The sequence below is a fragment of the Pipistrellus hanaki genome (assembly GCF_964339955.1).
Source record: "Pipistrellus hanaki genome assembly, chromosome: 1".
Classification (NCBI taxonomy): domain Eukaryota; kingdom Metazoa; phylum Chordata; class Mammalia; order Chiroptera; family Vespertilionidae; genus Pipistrellus; species Pipistrellus hanaki.
The window spans coordinates 165,139,538-165,161,245 of record NC_140503.1 but is presented as its reverse complement, the minus strand read 5'-3'; the positions used below and the strand labels follow the sequence as shown (position 1 = coordinate 165,161,245).

Below are 21,708 nucleotides of genomic sequence, written 5' to 3'. Positions count from 1 at the left end.
AGGTTTGAAGGGAAGGGGTGTCAGCTTTAAAATAGTTCCTAAAATAGTTGTTTACATGGATAAAGAATAAGAGAACTTACAAAAGCTTTGAATCAAGCTTGGCTCCAGGAAAAGGATACTTTGGCCCCAAGTGAAAGCAAAAACGAACCATTGTAAAATACAGATACCCAGATTTTGTCAGCAGAAGGAAGAGTATTGTTCATCATTTCCCACAAAGGTAGCAGAGACTTTAACTTGGGTTTCTTTTTTCCCCCTGGCAGATAGATACTCTGCAAAAGCAACAAAGTAAACTAAATATAAAACTCTCCTAATTTCAATCCTATAGTCAAAATGTCAACTTCACAAACTCATCAAAGGTCACAGAGGAACAAATGTCCTATTTTGTTACTTAAACTCATTACTTTCTTCCTTAGCTAACCAATGCAGAATTTCCTTCTTGTTTTGAGGCTGACAAAATGAGGTCTGTATACTTACAACATACTAGGAAAAATAGGTAGTTACCTAAAACCAAGTTGCACATAACCTATGTTTATTATTTCTCCATGTAAGACCTAAATAAACCTTTTTAATTAATGATTTTTTAAATATATATTTATTGATATTTTACAGAAAGGAAGGGAGAGAGCGAGAGCTAGAAACGTCAATGAGAGAGAAACATCTACCAGCTGCCTCTTGCACACCCCCTACCGGGGATGTGCCCGCAACCAATGTACATGCCCTTGACTGGAATCTAACCTGGGACCTTTCAGTCCACAGGCCGATGCTCTACCACTGAGCCAAACCGGTTTCGGCTTAACAATTTTTAAAAACTTTATTTTGAGGTTTCACAAATTAAAAAATAAAATGTAGGGGAAGATGGGGAAAAAGGGGAGAGATCAACCAAAGGACTAGTGTGCATACATAGGAGCCTAACCAGGGTCAAGGACAACAGGGAGGTGGGGCATGCATGGGGAGGGGTTTAGGATGGGAATGGGGGGATGAGGACAAATATGTGATACCTTAATCAATAAAGAAATTTTAAAAATTAAAAAATTAAAAAATAAAATGTAATTCTTTGTAAGCATTTTATCAAAAATCCATTATTTCTTATTATTAGAACTGAGTTCCCTGCCCTAAAAACTTTACATTTTTCTTATCATTCATAGACTGTAAACAATGACCACTATATTGTAAACATGTATTTCCTATTTCTTTCTAAAATGTACTTAAATGATGCACAACCACTGACCACACCAACCAGGCTGCATTTCTTTTATGTTGGTGGTGATACTGGTGCAGACAAATCAGTTGCGATGTCAGAAATATAAAGTATAGCACATACAATTATGCATAGTACATACTTGTTAATAATTATAAACAACTATGTACTTACTATACTATACTTTTTACATTATTGTAGAGTATACTCTTTTTACTTATTAAAGAAAGTACTTTGCTATAGAAAAATAAAAAATAAAAAAATAAAATAAAATGTACTTAAAGTTGCTTTCCACGAAGGATATATAACACTGCTTACAAATAACTGTAACTTAATAAAGAAACATATGCAGATTACATAGAATAAAATTCAATTGTAGCAATTCTTGAATGATGATTAATTATAAAATGTGCTATAAGCACTGTAATTCATAACACTCAACTGATGAGCAAGTCAACAAAATATGGCATACTCAAACAATAGTGTATTATTCAACCACAAAAAGGAATGAAGTAATGTTACATGCTACATCAAGCATGTCAAACTCGCAGCCCTCAGGCCATATGTGACCTACAACGAATATTTTTGTGGCCCAGCCAATATAACGGTATGTAAGAAACGTTTTAATAAAAATTTCATAACTTAACTTTTACAATATCCTGCTATACATAATTATTAATAACGAACTACAAAGTTCGCTAATGAATGATGACTGTAATCATGTTGCATTCATTTTTCTTATGCGCCTTACAGGCAGGTACACCATTTCTCTCCACTAATACTAGCAGTGAATATTTTAGCAGCTGACTGCCACATCATTAGTTTTGGACTGATTTGTTTGCTGTATGTAAAAGGAAATATTTCGCTTTTGAAGTACAAGAAAAATAGATTTATTTGCATTACACATTAACTTGTGCAGTTATTCAGTGTCTGGTAAGTTAATGTTAAAAAAATATTAATTTTTATTAAAATTTTCTATTAATTTGTTAACAATTACTCCTTTATTTCAGCCCTTTGTATTCAGCAGGTCTCTATCGAAATAAACCTATGTTTTAATGAGAATTGAAGCTTTTCTTTTTTGGAGGCCCACAACCTTGAGCCTTATTTGGCCCATGTTAGCCTTTGAGTTTGACATGCTTGTGCTATAACATGAAATAATCCTGAAAACATAAGTGAAAGAAGCCAGACACAAAAGGTCACATATTGTGTCTGATTCCATTTATATGAATGCCTAAAATAGGAAAATCCACAGTGACAGAAAGTAGATTGGTGGTTGCCAACAGATGCTAGAATGGACAAACTGGAATTGCTAATAGGTATGAAGTATCTTTTGAGGGTGATGAAAATGGTCTGTAATTGGATAGTAATGGTATTCACAATACTGACAAAATACTTTTACAATGTGAATGTGTGTTATGTGATATATATATATATATATATATATATATATATATATATATATAAATTTTAATGCTATAAAATTTTTAGGAAGTAGACTTTATTTGGGATGGTGAACACATAATACAATATACAAATGATATATTATAGAATTGTACACCTGAAATTTATGTAATTTTATTAACTAATGTCACCCCAAGATTCAATTAAAAAAATAAAATAAAAAATTTAAAGCATGAGGTATATCTATTGATGGAAAAATGACCATAACATGCTGTTAAATAAAAGAGCAAGTTTAGCCCTGGCCTGTTGCCCAGCGGTTAGTGCGGCAGCCTGCAAACCTCAGGATCACGGATTTGATTCCGAGTCAAGGGCATGTACCTCAGTTGCAGGCTCAATCCCCAGCCCCAGTTGGGGTGCATGTAGGAGGCAACCAATGGATGTTTCTCTCACACATGGATGTTCCTCTCTCTCTGTCTATCTCTCTCTCTCCCTCCCTCCCTCCCTCTTCTTCTCCCTCTCCCTCTCCCTCTCCCTCTCCCTCTCCCTCTCCCTCTCCCTCCCTCTCTCCCTCTTTCCCTTCTTCCCCCTCCTTCCCTCCCTCCCTCCTCCTTCCCCTCTAGTCCCTCTGAAAGAAAATATCCTCAAGTGATGATTAAAAAGAAAAAAGCAAGTTTAGTCCTATCCAAGTGGCTGAGTTGGTTGGAGTAGAATCCTATACACCAAAAGGTTGTGGGTTTGACTCCCAGTCGGGGCACCTATCTAGGTTGCCATTTAGAACCTGGGTTGGGATACATATAGAAGGCAACTGACTGATGTTTCTCTCTCACATTGATTTTTTTTCTTCTCTCTTTTGCTCTCCTTCCTTCCTTCCCTTCCTCTTTCTCAACATATCCTTAAATGAGGATTAGATTTAAAAAGAAGCCAGGCCTGCAAGGCTCAGTGGTTGAGCATTGACCAATGAACCAGCAGGTCATGATTCCATTCCCAGTCAGGGCACATGCCCCAGTTGCAGGCTTGATCCCCACTGTGAACGTGCAGGAGGCAGCCAATCAATGATTCCCTCTCATCATTGATGTTTCTCTCTCTCTCTCTTCCTTCCTCTCTGAAATCAATAAAAAAAAATATATACTTAAAAATAATAAATAAATAAAAAGAAAAGCAAGTTTAAAAACATCAAATAGTATATTCTAGTTGTGTATGTTTATGAAGTAATATAAGTACATATTGCCCAGAAACATATAATGATACTATATATACTATACTTTATTACTAATAGTCTTGATGACAACCAGAAAATTACTCTCTTCAGTATCATTTTTCTTTCAAAGAACACATTATTTCTAGAACAGACATGAAAGAAAATACAATTTGCAAAGAATACTATGACATTAATACATAGAATAAACTTAAGCAACTAGGAGACAATACAAGCAAAGCTTTTTAAACTGGGGTCCATGAAGCTCAGAAAATCTAAATTTGTATAGAAAAAAAATTACATCACTATTTTCACTAACCTCTAACTAAAATTTTGTACTTCTCTTAGATAGACCTAAACAACCTACCATAATAATAACAGTAACTGTGATTTTTGTCACTAACACAAATAAATCACATATCACATTATAGTTGTTATAGATACCTCAAAATATCATCCACCTATATTACTTCAAATATTTATCACTATATATGCCATCTATATGTATCACTACTTCAAAATCACAGTAGTTATTAGACTCTGCCAGATCCTTACTTAAATGCGTTAAAAAAAGACACATATATTGATATATCACCAATTTGTTTTTATATATATAAATTCTAGTATTTCAATATAACATCTATTTTCTTTCATTCACTTAAATTCATTACTCTAAAAAGGCTCCAACATCCACCCACATCCATCCATTCATTAAAGGCAGAAAGGGAAAACATGAGGATATTCTAATTATTCAAATAACAAGTAATTAGGAGCTGAATCCAGGCAAAAAGAGAAATCATTCCAATTTTAATCAATTTATCTAATACAAAATTCCTAATTTTCTTTCCCAAATTGTCTCCTGGTTTCTCAGTCATCTCCCTTTACATTCAATCAGCAAAAGCCTTCTTTTCTATAGCAACTGACAGCAATTAATTTCTTGACCTATCATTTCATGTTTTAATTTAACTCTTAAAAAAAAAAAAAAGACAAAAGAGCCTCCCTCCTTCCATTCTAGTCTCCTCAACTCATTCTGCATATCTCAACAAGAATCTTCAATAATTCTTTTCAAAGTACCAACGTGCCCAAAATCACTCAATGTCCCCAATGTCCTTAAAAGTAATATTGATATTTATGAAATCCTAGAGACACATTTACAATAACTATTATCAAAACTATCATGTAGGTATGCCCTACAAAATATGATCAAGACAATATTATAAAACTCAGGTATTAATAACAGGACCTCAATTTATAGATGTAGGAGAAACCTAGATAGCAGCATAGGTAAACATCTATACTACAGCTCACACAAAAATTTCAAAACTGCAACTGGAAGACAAGAGCGGACATCGTCCAGATCCACTGGAAAGCTGGCTGAGTAGAAATTCTACAACTAGAAGGAAAGAGAAAAGGACACTGAGACTCAGGAGCTGTGGAGGACAGAGGTGCAGAGACCCGCATGCGCGGAAAGGGTGGCTGAATACCTGGCTGGCTTACTTGCAGTGTCCGGAGAGGGTGGGTAGCAATTGCACAGCTAGCTGTCTTGGTTGGGAGGGAAACAAAACCTCCCGACTGCACCGAAATCCGGTTGCAGGTGAGACTTTGGGTACCCAGTTTCATTCACAGAGAAACTGGACTGTCTGGCAGCAGGTGAAACTCAAGGACAGCCTTCTCTCAGAGGTGCATGCAGCCATTGCCACAGGACACTGAGACACAGGGGCCTCATTGGGCAGGGCTGACAGCAAACCAAGGCTGTCTGCTTCACCCTGAGACTCCGTCCCATCCAAGCTGAGCAGAAAAGCTCTCCCAGCAGAGACATAGCTGACCCTCACAGCCAACTGGACTGGAGGTCAACTCCCCGCAGTGATACTAACAACAATCTAGGCTTAACTACAACAAGATTGCAAACAGAGGCCACAAAGGGCACACCAAGAGTGTCCACGTCAGGTAACTGGGGAGGCTGAGCCACTGGCCCCTGCTAGGACACCTAGCACACAAAGCTACCCTGCCAACTCAGGGAAGCAGCCAAAATGCAGAGACAAACATGTCACAAATGAAAGAAATGGAGGAAAACAAACGACTGGATATAGAGTTCAAAACCATGATTATAAGATTTTTCAAGAACTTCCTAGAAAAGGCCAGTAAATTTAACAAAACCCTCCAGGATATGAAAAAGGACCAATCAGAAATTAAGCATACACTAACTGAAATAAAAATTATTTTCAGAGACCTAAAAGAAGACTAGAGGAATGCAAAAACCAAGTCAGAGATTTGGAATAAAAAGAAGCAAAAAACACTCAACCAGAAAAGCAAAATTCAAAAAGAATCCAAAAACTTGAAGTTAGTGTAAGAAGCCTCTGGGACAACTTAAAGTGTACCAATAAAAGAATTATGGGGGTGCTAAAAAAAAGAGAGAGAGTGCAAGACACTGAAAACATATTTGAAGAAATAGTGACCGAAAACTTCCCCCACCTGATGAAAGAAATAGACTTACAAGTCTAGGAAGCGCATAGAACCCCAAACAAGAGGAATTCAAAGAGGACCACACCAAGGCACATAATAATTAAAATGCCAAGAGCAAAAGACAAAAAGAATATTAAAAGCAGCCAGAGAAAACAGTTACCTACAAGGGAGCACCCATACGAGCACCCATTCTGATTTCTTAACAGAAACTATGCAGGCCAGACAGGAGTGGCAAGAAATATTCAAAAGTGATGAATAGCAAGAACCTATAATCAAGATTACTCTACCCAGCAAAGCTATCATTTAGAATTGAAGGTCAGATAAAGAGCTTAACAGATAAGAAAAAGCTAAAGGAGTTCAACACCATCATACCAGAATTATATGAAATGCTGAAAGATACTTTTTAAGAAGAGGAAGAAGAAAAAGGTAAAGATAAAAATTATGAACAACAAATGTGTTGTTTAACTATGTTAAGTACATAGTTACTTAACTATGTACTAAATGTTTGTTATATATCCTGGGGTTAGTAATTGCTTATTAAATGAATGAATAATCAAATAGCATTGCAAGCAGTAGAAATTACATGGAACAAATATGTACTTAACATAGTTAAGTACATAGTTTAGTACATAAGTACAATAAACATTTTGTACATTTAGATTCAACATGTGAATCTAAAAACCAAGGGAATAAAAAAAATCTGATGAACAGAAGAAACTGGTGAATAGAATCAGGGGCATAGAAAGGGAGTGGACTGACAATTCTTGGGGGGAAAGGGGAGTGGGGGGTGTAGAAAGAGACTGGACAAAAATCGTACACCTATGGATGAGGACAGTGGGAGGAAGGTAAGGGCAGAGGGGGGGTAGAAACCAGGTGGAAGGGAGCTATGGGGGAAAAAATAGGACAATTGTAATAATCTGATAAAGATTTATTAAATTTTAAAAAATTTATAGATGTAAAAAAATGCTGCTCTAGAGTTGAACCTAGCTGAACTTAGTAAGAAATTTTAATTCCTTACCCCACATTCAAACCCCTCCATAATAATCATACTCCAATGTGCTTTATCAGCCTCCTTCCCACTGAAGCTCTGGAAATTTACTCAACTTCCCTCTCACCCTTGAATCTAGATGGATGCCTTTCTGCTACTACATATTTGGTCCATGTAATTTCTACTGCTTGCAATGCTATTTGATTATTTGATTATTCATTCATTTAATAACAAACATTTAGTACATAGTTAAGCCTCTACTATGTATCAAACACTTGAGCTATAAGGATGAGGTATATCTGCCTTTAAAAATTCTCAGCCCAATGGAAAGAGACATAAATCAGGTAAACACAAGGCAATTGGTAATGTTATGGAAGAGGAATGCATAGGATGCTAGGGGAGCAAGAAGAAAGAGCATAAAGCAAATAGTGTAAGTGTCAGCAAAGTTTCTCAGGGTAGGGAGAACCTGAGGTGAATTATTAAAGACGTCAGTGAGGTCATAAAATATAAGGTATTGTAGGCACATATAAAGCATAAACCAAGCTATAAAGTCTCGCGATATAGCTAGGCTAGGGAATATGTTCAAGAGAGAAGAGTAATCAATAAAACTAGAGAGGTATACAAAAACAAGATCATAAGGAGCCTTACATATAATTCTACAAAATCTCCATTTTATTATATAAGCAATGAGCAGTAGCAGGTTATCTTGGAAAGCACACAGGTTTAGGAATTCCAATAACCTAAATCTGAATTCAAGATCTGACATTTACTTGCTATATGACTTTCAACAAAAACGCATCTCTAAGTTTCCGTTTACTCAACTATAAAATAGAAATTAATATCAATTTTGCCAGAATTCTAGTAAGTTAATTCATGTAAATCTCCTAACACAGGAGTCAGCAAACTATAGCTTGGTTTGACAGCAATGAGTGGCTTGACATCTTAAGATGGTTACCTAAAAGAAAAAAAAAAAAGAAAGAAACAAAAAACCTACAACTAAAACATAAAGGAGACTACAGAACAGAGATCTTATGTGATCCAAAAAGCCAAAAGAGAGACAACCAAGATGGTGGCATAGGTAAACACCTGTACTTGCTGCCTCTTACAACCACATCAAAACTACAACTAACGGACAAAACAAATATCATCCAGAACCACAGGAAAGCTGGCTGAGTGGAAGTTCTAAAACTAGAAGAAAAGAAAAAAGCACATTGGGATTAGTAGAAGGTGCAGAAGTGCAGAGGTGCGGAGGTGCAAACAAAATGGGCTGGCAACTGAGTGCACTGTAGTTTTTTTTTCTATTGGGAGAGAGATACAAGCTCCCGATTGCTCTGAACTCCAGTTCAGGGCAAGACTCTGGGGACCCAGACTCATACAGGGAGAAACTGGACTGTATGGCATTGGGCTGGAATACGAGGGCAGACTTCTTTCAGAGGTGCTCGCAGCGATCATAGTTCCTGCATAGGACCACAGGACACAGAGACCCAGGTACAGGGCTGAATGACAGCCATTGCTGTTTGCTCCGCCCTGGTGATTCCCTAAGACCCTGCCCCACCCAATTTATAACCCCACCAAAGCTCTGAGCAGTGGCTTTTGCATATGAATGGCCTGTCCTTTTGTAACCTAAAACCTAACAAACTGTAGCTAGATAAGAGAACTCCAAAGCTTCCAAAAGAAGGCCCAAGGCTCAGCAGCATCAGCCTGCCTTGCTTCACAGCTGGGTGGGCACTTGTCTGTGCACTTCCAAACCCCAAAGAGGAGGAATCTGCAGATCTCTCTGTAGCTCCTGCTGGGTGGCCTCAGGCAGTGACTAACTTTGCACCTCCTTGGAGATCCAAGAGCCAGTGTACCCAGTGGTCAGTGTGAAATCATAACAGATTACAACTCTTCACATCCATAAGTAACACACTCAATGGGCAGACTCAGTGAGCACCAAGCCCTACTGAAGCAAGTCCTGCCCATAATGGTATCTCCAGCACAGCAGTTCTCCCACTGTAGACAAAGCTGGTCCTCAGGGCCAACTGGCCTGGAGGTGATAGCAACAGCAATTAAGGCTTAACTACAAGACTGCACACAGCCCTCAAAGGTGTGCACCAAGAGTGTCCACCTCAGGTGACTGGGGAGGCTGAGTCACTGGGCCCTATAGGACACCTAGCACACAAAGTCACTCTATCAACACAGGGAAACAGCCAAAATGCAGAGACAAAGAAACATGTCACAAACGAAAGAAATGGAGGAAAGCAAACTACTGGATATAGAGTTCAAAACCATGGTTAGGTTACTCAAGAATCTTCTATGAACCTCCAAGAAAGTTAGTGAGACCCTTAAGGATATGAAAAAAGACCAATCAGAAATTAAGTATACACTTACTGAAATAAAGAATAATATACAAAGATCCAACAGCAGACTAGAGGATCCCAAGAATCAACTCAAACATTTGAAATACGAAGAAGCAAAAGACACCCAACTGGAAAAGCAAAAAGAATCCAAAAATATGAAGATAGTGTAAGGAGCCTCTGGGACAACTTCAAGCATATCAACATCCAAATTATGGGGGTGCCAGAAGAAGAGAGAGAGCAAAATATTGAAAACCTATTTGAAGAAATAATGACAGAAAACTTCCCCTACCTGGTTAAAGAAATAGACTTACAAGTCCAGGAAGCGCACAGAATCCGAAACAAGAGGAATCCAAAGAGGACCACACCAAGACATATCATAATTAAAATGCCAAGGGCAAAAGACAAAGAGAGGATCTTAAAAGCAACAAGATAAAAACAGTTAGTTACCTTCAAGGGAGTAGTCATGCAACTGTTAGCTGATTTCTCAACAGAAACTATGCAGGGTAGAAGGGAGTGGCAAGAAATATTCAAAAGTGATGAATAGCAAGAAACTTCAACCAAGATTACCCAGCAAAGCCATAATTTTGAATTGAAGGTCAGATAAAGAGCTTTACAAATAAGAGAAAGCTAAAGGAGTTCATCACCAACAAACCAATATTATATGAAATGCTAAAAGGTATTTTCTAAGAAGAGGAAGAAGAAGAAAAAGGTAGAGATAAAAATTATGAACAACAGCCGAGACCAGTTTGGCTCAGTGGATAGAGCATTGACCTGCGGACTGAAAGGTTCCCCGGGTTCGATTCCAGTCAAGGGCATGTACCTTGGTTGCGGGCACATCCCCAGTAGGGGTGGTGCAAGAGGCAGCTGATGGATGATTCTCTCTCATCGATGTTTCTAACTCTCTATCCCTCTCTCTTCCTCTCTGTAAAAAATCAATAAAATATATATTTTTTTAAAAATTATGAACAACAAAGTGACAACAAATACAGATCTATCAACAAGTGTATCTAAAAATCAAGTGAATGAAAAATCTGATGAACAGAAGAAACTGGTAAATATAATAGAATCAGGGGCATAGAAAGGGAGTGGACTGATAATTTGGGGGGGGAGGGAAGGGTGTGGGGGATGCGGGAAGAAATTGGACAAAAATCTTACACCTATGGACAAGGAAAGTTGGGGGGCGGAGGGGTAAGGGCATGGGGTTGAGTGGGAACCGGTGGAGGGGAGCTATGGGGGACAAAAAGAGGAACAACTGTAATAATCTGAACAATAAAGATTTATTTTTTTTTAAAAGCCAAAATATTTACTACATATAGTCCTTTATATAAAAAAACAACTTGCCAACTCCTGCCCTTACACAGAATAGGCAGCCAAAATACAGTAACTTATCATTGAAGAATTTTAGATAGGAAATATAAGCAATGTCTAATGACTTAGGGATTTCTCCGGCAACAATACATGCAAGGGAAGAGAAGTTAAATAATAGATGCTGAAAGAATTTGCAATAATCCACTAACTTTCCTTCCTTCTCCTAAAGCTAAAGATAAGCTCAACTTCTATACCACCTGTCTTTTTCCATCCTGTAAGGGTACAAACGCTATGTACCCTGTATTTTAATGTTCTTTGTTGCTAACCATATTCTGACTTCATTTGTTTGCTATTTATCCAAAGTTATATACCATTTTCCAACTCTGTCTTAACAGGATGATTTGTAACTAAACCCAGTTTGTTTGTTTTTTTAATTCTGAGACTTATAACATGAAAGACAGAAATAAAATTTTAAAAATATTGATCTAGTCCAGCCAGTGTTGTTCAGTAGTTGAGTACAGACCAATGAACCAGGAGGTCACAGCTCAATTCCTGGGTCAGGGCACATGCTCAGGTAGCGAGCTCGATCCCCAGTAGGGGGTATGCAGGAGGCAGCCGAACAATGATTATCTCTCAATGATTATCTCTCAACATTGATGTTTCTACCCATCTCTCCCTATCCCTTCTTCTCTGAAATCAATAAAAATATTTTTTAATATTTTATCTATTCAGAATGTAGCTACATGGAAACAAAAAGTTTCAAAAATGAAACAACAGGTAATAACCACATCAATTGAAACATTGTAAAAGCAAAATTTCCTAAAAAGAAAACTATTAAATTTTTCAGAAAACTTATAAAAACAAAATCATTGATGTTGAAACATTTTGGGAAAAAGTCAGATGACTGTCAGGTTCAAAGTAAACATGGAATTCATCATTAGCCATATTCTCAGTATCACAAAGGTTTGTTTCCTTTTTTTAAATTCTATGATTGGTACTTTTTTTTTTTGTATTATTTTCTCAGCCTCCTGTGTTCCCCCTTCCAACCTAGCTATCAAACTAATCAGAACAAAACTCTCCACAGTTTAAGGTTTTCCAAAATACAATAGTCTCCACTACTCAAGAAATCTGAGTTATTCAGAAAATCTTCAGTAAATGATTAAGGATCTGCTAGATGTGTGTATGGATCAATGAGAAGATAACTAGAAAACATTAGAGGAGGAAGAAGGGAAGGAAAGACTGGAGAGGGGGGGAAAGCTAGTCTCTCTTTTCCAAACAAATTAAGCATTATTACTGGAATCATTACTGAAACAGCATCTTCACTTTTCTAATTCATATTGCATAGTTTCCTCAAAACTCAACCATAACACCCCTTCTTCATGATAAAGCACTCAAACTAGGAATAGAAGGGAACTTCCTCAACATAAGAGGCATCTATAAAAACCCGTCAGCTAATATACTTAACAGTCAAAGACTAAAGACTTTCCCCACAAGATGAGAACAAGACAAAGATATCTGCTCTTGACGAGTCTTCCAACAGTTTATTAGAGGTTTTAACCCAGGCAATTAGGCAAGATTATAGAAAGAAAATGCATTCAGACTGGAAAAGTCAAACTATATTTACAGGTGACATAATCTTTGGTATACAGAAAATCTTACAGAATCCACCAAAAATCCACTAGAATAAAAAGTTTAACAAACATGCTAAATACAAAATCAATACACAAAAATCAGTTGTATTTTACATACTTACAATAAACCCAAAAATGAAATTAAGAAAACAATTCCATTTACAATAGCATCAAGAAGAATAAAATATTTAAGAATAAATGCAACAAAAGAATTGTAAAACATCTCTGAGAACTACAAAATATTGTTGAAATAAAGATCTAAATAAGTGGAAAGATTCCATATTTGTGAATAGGAAGATTTAATGTTATGCTCCTCAAATCGATCTACGGATTACACAACTCCTATCAAAATCCCAGCTGGCTTCTTTGTAGGAATTTACAAGCTAATTCTAAAATTCATATGGAAATAGCCTGGCCAGCATGGCTCAGTGGTTGAACATCAACCTATGAGCCAGGTCACAGTTGGATTCCCAGGTCAGAGCACATGCCCGGGTTGCAGGCTCAATTCCCCAATGTGGGTGTGCAGGAGAGAGCCGATCAATGATTCTCTTTCATCACTGATGTTTCTACTTCTCTCTCCCTCTCCCTTCCTCTCTGAAATCAATAAAAATAAAAATAAATTTTAATTCATATGGAAATATAAGAGACATTAAATAGCCAAAACAGCCGAAACCAGTTTGGCTCAGTGGATAGAGCGTCGGACTCCGGGCTGAAAGGTCCCAGGTTCGATTCCGGTCAAGGGCATGTACACTGACTGCCGGCACGTCCCCAGTAGGTGTGCAAGAGGCAGCTGATTGATGTTTCTCTCTCATTGACGTTTCTAGCTCTCTATCTCTCTCCCTTACTCTCTGTGGAAAAATCAATAAAGTATATTTTAATAAAAAAATAAATAGCCAAAACAATATTGAAAAGAAAAATGTTGGAGGACTCAAGAAATCTGAATTACTTCGAAAAGACTTCTTAATTACAAAGCCATGTTAGTCAAGACAGTACTGGCATAAGGAAAATCATATAATTCAATGGAATAAAACAGAAAGTCCAGAAATAAACCCTCATATTTATGATTAACTTATTTCCAATAAGAGTTACAAGACAATGCTGTAGGGAAAGAATAGTCTTTCAACAAATGGTACTAGGACAACTAAATATCCACATGCAAAGGAATAATGTCAGACTCCCATCAGGCCACATACAGAAATTAACTTAAAATAGATTCAAGATCTAAATGTAAAAGTTAAAACTATAAAACACTTAGGACAAAACAGAAGGGTAAATCATTGTGACCTCAGATTAGTAAAGGGTTTCTTAAATATAACATCAAAAGCACAAACAAGAGAAGAAAAAACAAATTAGACTTCATCAAATTTAGAAATTTGTTTTTCAAAGGACACTATCAGGAAAGTGAAAAGATAACTCCAATTCACTCTTACAATGCAATCATAACAAAATAACTTTAAAATGGTCGTAAGGTCTAAATACACATAAAGATACACAAATGGCCAATAGGGAAATGAAAAAACACTTCAAATCATTAGGGGAATGCAAATCAAAATCACAATGAGCTACTACTTAACACCCACTAGGAGAGCTATGATCAAAAAGACAGATAACAAAAGTTGGCAAGGATGTAGAGAAACTGGAGCCCTTATATATATGTACTGTTGGTGGAGATGTGAAATGAAATGGTGAGACAGCTTTGGAAAACAGTCTGGAGTTTAACTATTAAGGAATCATATGATCTAGCATATCCCCAAGATAACTGAAAAATACATGCTCAGAAACTTACATATAAATGTTCATAGCAGAATTATTTACAATAGACAAAAAGCAGAAACAACTCCAATATTGATGAGCTGACATATCCATAAAATGGCATATTATACAGCCATAGAAAGAATAAAGTACATAACAGGAATGAACCCTGGACACAAAGTGAGAGAAATCTGTGATAAAAGACTATGTATTAAGATTGCATTTGTATGAAATGTCTAAAAGAGGTAAATATACAGTCAGAAAACAAATAATTGATTACCTAGAAATAAGAGTTTGGGAGAATGAGGGGTAACTTTTAAAGAACACAGGATTTATATTTTAGGTGATTAAAATGTTCTAAAATTGTTTCGATGGCTGCACAAATATGAATAATGAGTTATGTATTTTAAATGGACTACTTCTATGGTAAGTGAATTATATCTCAAAAAGCTCTTACCAAAAACCTTTTCCGACCTACCCACCATTCTATTTGTTACTTCCTCTCAGAATATTTGTGAACAGTTTATACTATAGTGACCTGCACTTGTTTATTGTTTTGAAATCACTACATTGTTTTATCTCCCTTACTCACAAGGGTTTCTTCTACTTCTTTCATACTTCGCTTTACAACTGAATATACTAATGGATATAGAGTGAGCCCTCAAATAAGGTTTTTAATTCTTAAAATACAAAATATTAGAAATATTTACCAGGAAAATGTTAACCACATCACTCAAAAATCTTTCTTTGGGGAAATACAGACATATATAAAATTTCCCAGATTCCTAACCAAACTCTTCAGAAGAAAAATAAGTATAGGTGAACCAGAAAGCTGAGGTCTCACTTCACAAAAATCCTAGGCACTGCAAGAATAAATTGTGATTCAATTAGAATTAAAGTTGTTCGAAAATGAAATGCATTTAATGTATTAGAGATTCAATGTTAGTACAGTTAAAGAAAGTTGTAGTATTTTCATCATGAAACACAAGCACAAGTTAATTAAGCCTTTGCTGTTTACTTGATTTTGTTGTTCTTTCTGATTACAATAACTTTAAAATTACAAAAACAGCAACAGCAAACAATAAAACATAGTAAAGTCAACCTAAATGATATTTCTTTAAAGTATAAAGTAATAACTATAATGCTCTATATATTACATATGCTTTCTCAACAGAAAAGGAAAATTCAAAAATTCGTTTTCTATAAAATTATGCCCCAGAAACTAAAATTCAAAGTCAAGTGATTTCAAAGTACAAAGAGAAACAACTCAAAACAGTCAAAATCCAGTACACCACAATGGCAATCAATAGCTGGATAAAGAAGAAACTCACTAAAGATTATTAAATACAATTACAATGTTGTCTCAGCTATCTGTATCTTTAAATCGCTGGTTTCAGTTGTCATTCAAAATCCCCAAAGAAGAAAGCTCCTGTTCCCTCCTCCTCCTTCTCTGGCTCTACACCTTCCCTTTTCTCCCCTTGCCCCAATTTTATTCTTTGAACAATTTTTAAGTATTATAATTCATTTTAGACATAATTTCATAAATATGTGCTACCATCTAAAATAACCTCATGAAAAGTCCCAAGCTGTCCACTATGCAGAGACTACATTCTCAACTTCCTTGCATTCAAATAAGACTCTGTGACAAATTCTCACCAATGAAATGTGGACAGATGTTTGTCACCTTAAGTATGGGGATTCTTAAGAAATGGTCTGTGGGTAATAGGCAGGGCTAGGAGGCCATAGGGAATGGTGAAGCTATAAGATATAAGGAGTCAGGGTCCCTCAATTGCCAGAGGGAAGAAAGCCACAAGCCTGCTAACTGGGAGCACCTGCACTATTATGGGAGCAAAATAAACACTTATATGTATTAAGCCACTGAAATTCTGGAGTGTCTTTTTTACCCCAATTAGCATTATCCAAAGTAATACATGCACAAATTCTTAAGTATTTTAATTCCCTTTCATTAAAGACATTTTATAAGGAATATTTTGGAAAGATTGTTTAAAAGCCCATTTAAATAACATTTATTGTTAAAATCTAAACAATTTGCCGCTTTGATTTCGATGTAACACAATTCCTTTAGCTAAACAATGACAGCATAAGCAGTTCCACTATTAAAATAAATTTCAGCCGGGACCGGTTTGGCTCAGTGGATAGAGCGTCGGCCTGTGGACTGAAAGGTCCCGGGTTCGATTCCAGTCAAGGGCATGTACCTTGGTTGCGGGCACATCCCCAGTAGGGGGTGTGCAAGAGGCAACTGATCGACGATTCTCTCTCATCAACATTTCTAACCCTCTATCCCTCTCTCTTCCTCTCTGTGAAAAATCAATAAAATATATTTAAAAAAAAAATAAAATAAAAATAAATAAATAAATAAATAAATTTCACATGTCTTAATATATTAGTTCAGTATCATCTATTAATATTTTCATAATGCTGAGAAAATTTTCCCTAATTAAAAAAGTATGAAGTGCTTTAAATTTTACTAGATTCATAGTATCTAGTAAAAACCAAATACTTAGTTAACAGTAAAATTCTATTTTATTTTTTTAAGATATTAAAAATTACCATTTATACATTTATACAATTTTAAGGTAAGAATTCTTCCTTTAAATATAACTATATGGCAGATAGTTATATTTGTTGTAAATACACACCCACCCATAACACACTCACTTTAACAAAATCATGATATTTTGCATTCTAATAAAGTTGTCTCTGCTATCCTTCACAAAAATCCTTCACAAATTTATTAAAATTTTAATGCTTATTAAGTGGTTAGTTTTTTGTTTTGTTTTTTACTACTTCATACAGAGTAATAAAAATGTTAAATTATTAAAGTTGACAGAGGATTTTTGCCTTCATTCAGGAAAATATTCCAAGAAGTTCTGTTTACCAGAATCAGTCAACATAAACTTAAAAAATTACATAGCAATATTTGCAGCACTTATACTATATGGACCTATATAGATAAAATAAACTTTAGTTCTTTGGTCCTTTTTAATGCTTGACTGTATGGGAACATGTATGTGCTACAAACAACTTAATTTTTCCCCCCAGGGCTACATTAACAAGAACTCACAAAAAGAATAATGAAACAAATCTATATCATGACTTTAACTAGAGGATTTTAGCTAGATAATCTAACTATATACAAATGTCAAGCTGGTGGAATAAAGTAAATCAGCAAATAATTATTCAAATATCATTTACACTTAATTCTGAAATGCACTGTACACCTACCTACAGGCAGATCTCTCTTTAGAGGCCCATTTGAAAATACAAAAAAAAATTAAGACTATATAGTCTCTACAAACTAGAACACTAGGTATTTTAATGAGTCTTATTTCTAGAAAGAATTCTAAAATACAGTTTTAAGTTATATATATATATATATATATATATATATCTTATGCATATCAAAGGACTCTGAAATGTTCTACTGTTTTGATTTTTAACTTAGTTACAAAATAGTGCTTTCACTAATTAAAAGAGTATTTGTACTTATGTTTTTCAAAGCCATCAATCAGAACGGCAGGTGAGGGAACTAATATTTAACTAAGCATCTACTATGTGTCAAACATATGTTACTCATTCTATCCTCAGACAATCTTACTATAAATGTATTATCTCCTTCTGGCAGATGAAAGAGATTTAAAGACATTAAAAGCTTTGCTTAAGGCCAAATAGCTAAGGCAAAGTCACAGTTGGAGTTCTGAAGTCTGTAAAACAAATCTGTTTCATTAAACTATTTATCCAATAATGGCCACAGAAAACGGCTCCACCCCACTATATCATCCCCAACGACCATTCTTACCCCCCCACCCCCTTCCCAGTGAAGGGCATGGAGCATTTCTTTGTGAGAAGAAAGGACCAATCTCCGGCCATTATACAGAGCAAGCCTGCAAGAGTCGAACCTATATCATGACTTTAAACGATTTTAGCTAGGTGAGCTAACTAGACACAAATGGCAAGAAGGTGGAGTAAAGTAAATCAGCAAATAATTACCCAAACACCATCTAAACTTAATTCTGAAATGCATGGGTAAATCAGCAAATAATTACCCAAACACCATCTAAACTTAATTCTGAAATGCATGTGTACATCTACTGGCAGATCTCTCTTTAGCGGTGCATTTTATTTAAGACTACTCTCAAAATAGCTTTTCAGGAGAACACTAGAGCAACAGAGGCTTCATCTAGGTTTTGGGAGACTGTGAGGGAAAGTGTGTTTATGCACAACTAACTTGACTGACAATGAGGACACCTCGAGGTAATAAGGCAAGTCTATCTCCCGAAAGGCGGTGGCATACTCCCAGTGTGCACAAACTGCTGGGCTAAACTGCCAGAACGCAAATTCCAATCAAAGAGCCGGAGCTAAAACAGCCCGCGGAGGCGAGGATGACAGCCCCAGCCAGGAACTTCCTCTTCCTCAAGCTCGGCGCGTACCCGCCTTTCCCCCTAGGAGGCAGGATAAAACAATTTCAAATGCACAACATCCACCCAATCTCACCAGACCACAGAGGCTTCCATTTCTTTCCCTCGCCCCTCCAACAACACCTTTATCTTATGCATCCATGGTTTCTCAACCGTAAAAGTGTTTGCAACGAAACATGAAAATAGGGACTACTTGGTCCCTCCCTCCAGCTTCAGGGACCTCGGCCCCGCGGATTCCCGTGACGACTGCTTTGATTCACTTTCTCTCCCCCCCCCCCCCCCCCCGACCCGGGTCCCACCGTAGCCGGCCGGGGAGGGAGCCTGCACTTCCGAAGCCGGGATATGCCTTCCCCGCTCCCCCATCCATCAGTCCGTGCCGCCTCGGACCGTCACCTGCCGGGGCCCGAGACGGCGCCGCCGGCCCGCGCGCGGGGCCCCAGGTCCCGGGAGGCGGGAGGCGGGCGGGCGGGCGGCAAGGCGGTTAGGCCGCGCCGCAGGCCGGGACGCTTCCTGCCGCCGCGGCCGCGAGACCCGAGGCGCGGCCCCGACCCGCAGCCCTCCGCCCCGCACCGCCCGCCCGCCCGCCCGCCGGAGGCCCGGCTCCCGCGGAGCCGCTCTCACCTGCGAGGCCCCCCAAGCCTGGGCCACAAAGCGGGGAGGGCCAGCCACTCGAGGGTCCCGGACTCACGGGCTCCCCAGCCTCCCGGGCCCGGAGCGCCTCTCCCCCGCCCCCCGACACACACACACTCTCACACCCGGAACCTTTGACAGACCCGGGTCAGCCCGACACACACACACACACACACACACACACACACACACACACACTCCCGGCGGCGGCTCCTCGGGCCGCCCCCCGCCCGCCCAAGTCCCCGCTCGCATCCACAACGACACACACGGGAGCCTTCCTCCCACCTCATCTCCCCGGGGACGCGCGCCTCTTCCCGACACTCGGGATCCTACTCGGAGGCGCACACACACTCGACCAAGGCCTCCCCTGCTGCCTCGGGCCTCCCAGGAGGAGCCACAGCAGCCATTTGCCCGCGGGCGGCCGGGGAAACGCACACGCGCGCGCGCGCGCCCGGGGCCCCCACGGCGCTTTCCCCCCGAGCCGGCCGCGGCCGCAGACGCAAACACCGACACCCGCGGGCGGGCCTCGCTCCCGCCCGCCCGCCCGCCCGCCCGCCCCGAAGGGAAGCTGCTGCGAGGCCGGCGGGGCCTGGGCCGAGCTCGCGGGGCGCGAGGCCTGGGGGCCCCCGGGGCGGGGGAAATGGGGGAGCCCTGCGCCCCCTCCTCACCTGCATTCAGCGCGCCGGGGTCCGGGCGGCGGCGACGGCGGCGGCGGCGGGGCGGCTGGTGCTGGTGCTGCGGCGGCGGGGGCGGCGGCGGCGGCGGTGGCGGCGGGGCTGAGGGCAGCAAAGACATGCAGGCAGCCCGCCGGGGGGGAAGAGGCACCGGCCGGAGGGGACGCGGGGCGGGCGGGGCGGGCCGGGCCGGGCCGCCGGAGGAACGGCCGAGGCGGCGGCGGGGAGGAGGGCGGCTGGAAGGAAGCGAGGAGACGGACGGACGGACGGGGGTGGGGGGGCGGGGAAGGAAGGGGAACGCGAGGGCCGCGCTGCCCCGGCTTCGGGGACGGTGACCCTGGCCCGCAGGAGAGAGAGGTCCCGCGGCCGCCGCCGCCGCCGCCCAGAAGGCCCCTCGCCGGAGGACGCTGCGCCCCCGCGGCCGCCGGAGCCGCGGCTCCGCTACTGCGAGCGCCGCGCGGAGCCTGGCCTTGGCCTTGGCCTCCCGGCGCCCGGGCTGCCGCCGCTGCGGAGGTGGCTGTCGCGCTCGCTGCTGCTGCCGCCGCCGGGGCCGAGGCTGCGACTCAGAAACGCCAGCTTTTTCTTTCCGGTGCCTTCGCTCGCGCTCACACACACACACACACACACACACACACGTTCACACCCCCGGGGTCGGGGGAGAGGCGTCCGCGCGAGGTCGGTATTGAGATTAATAACAAGGTGCAGAGAGTGCGAGGAGAGGAAAGGTTGATTGACGTGGAGGGGCTGGCGGGAGTCCGTCACTCCCCGGAGCCCTGGGGTGGGGTGAGGGGAAGGGGCGGGGCTCCGCGGCCTGGCCCCGCCTCCCGGGGCCGGCGCGCGTGCGCGCGCCACAGCCAGGGATTGGGGTGGGGGGGTGTTTCTCGCCTGTTTTCTCCTTTACTCTTACTGTTTTCCTTATTCTCTTTTCTTGGCTTGAGTGTCGAGCAGAGCTGGAAAGGCTGGCAGGGTATCAAAAGCCCACATCCATAATGCATGGAGGGGAGGGGGGGGTGGAGAGAGACTGGCGAGCCCCGTGGTCACGCGTGGACTCAGCGGTGTTTACTGCTCGCTCGCTCGCCAAGAGGCTGACAGCAAAGCTGAGCGCTGGTCTGGGTGGCTGAGATGCCAGGTGAGGTGAAGGGACCGAAGGAGATGTTTCCTGGCATCTTTGTGGGTGTGGTTGTGGTTGTTTTCTTTTCTTTTTTCTTTTCTTTTCTTTTTTTTTTTTTTTACGTGTAATATCTGTAGGCGGCACAGCGAAATGTAAATAAAAGAACCCGTGACTGCGATCATCACGTCCTATAATGTATCCTGATTTTCCCTTCTCGCGATAGGATCACGTTTCTTCGGCTGCAGAATGAAAACATAAAAATGCGAAATGGAAATATTAATGTTTACTTGATGAATATGACCTTGACATTTTAGTGCCTCGGGTTTAATTTTGTTTTTGTGGGTCAGCTTCATTCAGCTGTTGCCACCAGCAGTCCAAAACCAAATCATACCAGCTCTGGAGGCAGAAAGAATACTGCTGTTGCAATTTTGCAATCTCTTTCTCAATGCATGCTCCAGGTCACGGGTATATTAGCAGTGTTCAGTGTTGTTTTTCCTACAGGGTGGTTGTTTAGCACACTGAGCACGTTGTGTAGGGTTGCAATTAATCTTAGACCCTATTACTGGATGCAAAACGTTC

The 21,708-nt window shown here is 40.2% G+C and overlaps 1 protein-coding gene across 3 annotated transcripts in view; it reads right to left on the bottom strand.

The window, feature by feature from the left end:
- Nucleotides 1-20,574, bottom strand: part of CNOT6L (CCR4-NOT transcription complex subunit 6 like) — an 86,804-nt gene extending 66,230 nt beyond the window's left edge. Inside the window, exon 1 of one of the 3 annotated variants that reach the window (XM_084882494.1) lies at nucleotides 20,013-20,574. Coding sequence is in view for 1 of the 3 variants with exons in the window: in XM_084882492.1 (XP_084738618.1) it covers nucleotides 19,630-19,634 (5 nt within the window). In the remaining 2 variants the exon portion in view is untranslated. Of the gene's footprint in view, nucleotides 1-19,335; nucleotides 19,495-19,629; nucleotides 19,787-20,012 lie in introns of those variants that run through there. The other 2 variants (XM_084882492.1, XM_084882493.1) reach the window with 2 other exon arrangements.
- Nucleotides 20,575-21,708: the final 1,134 nt, after the last annotated feature.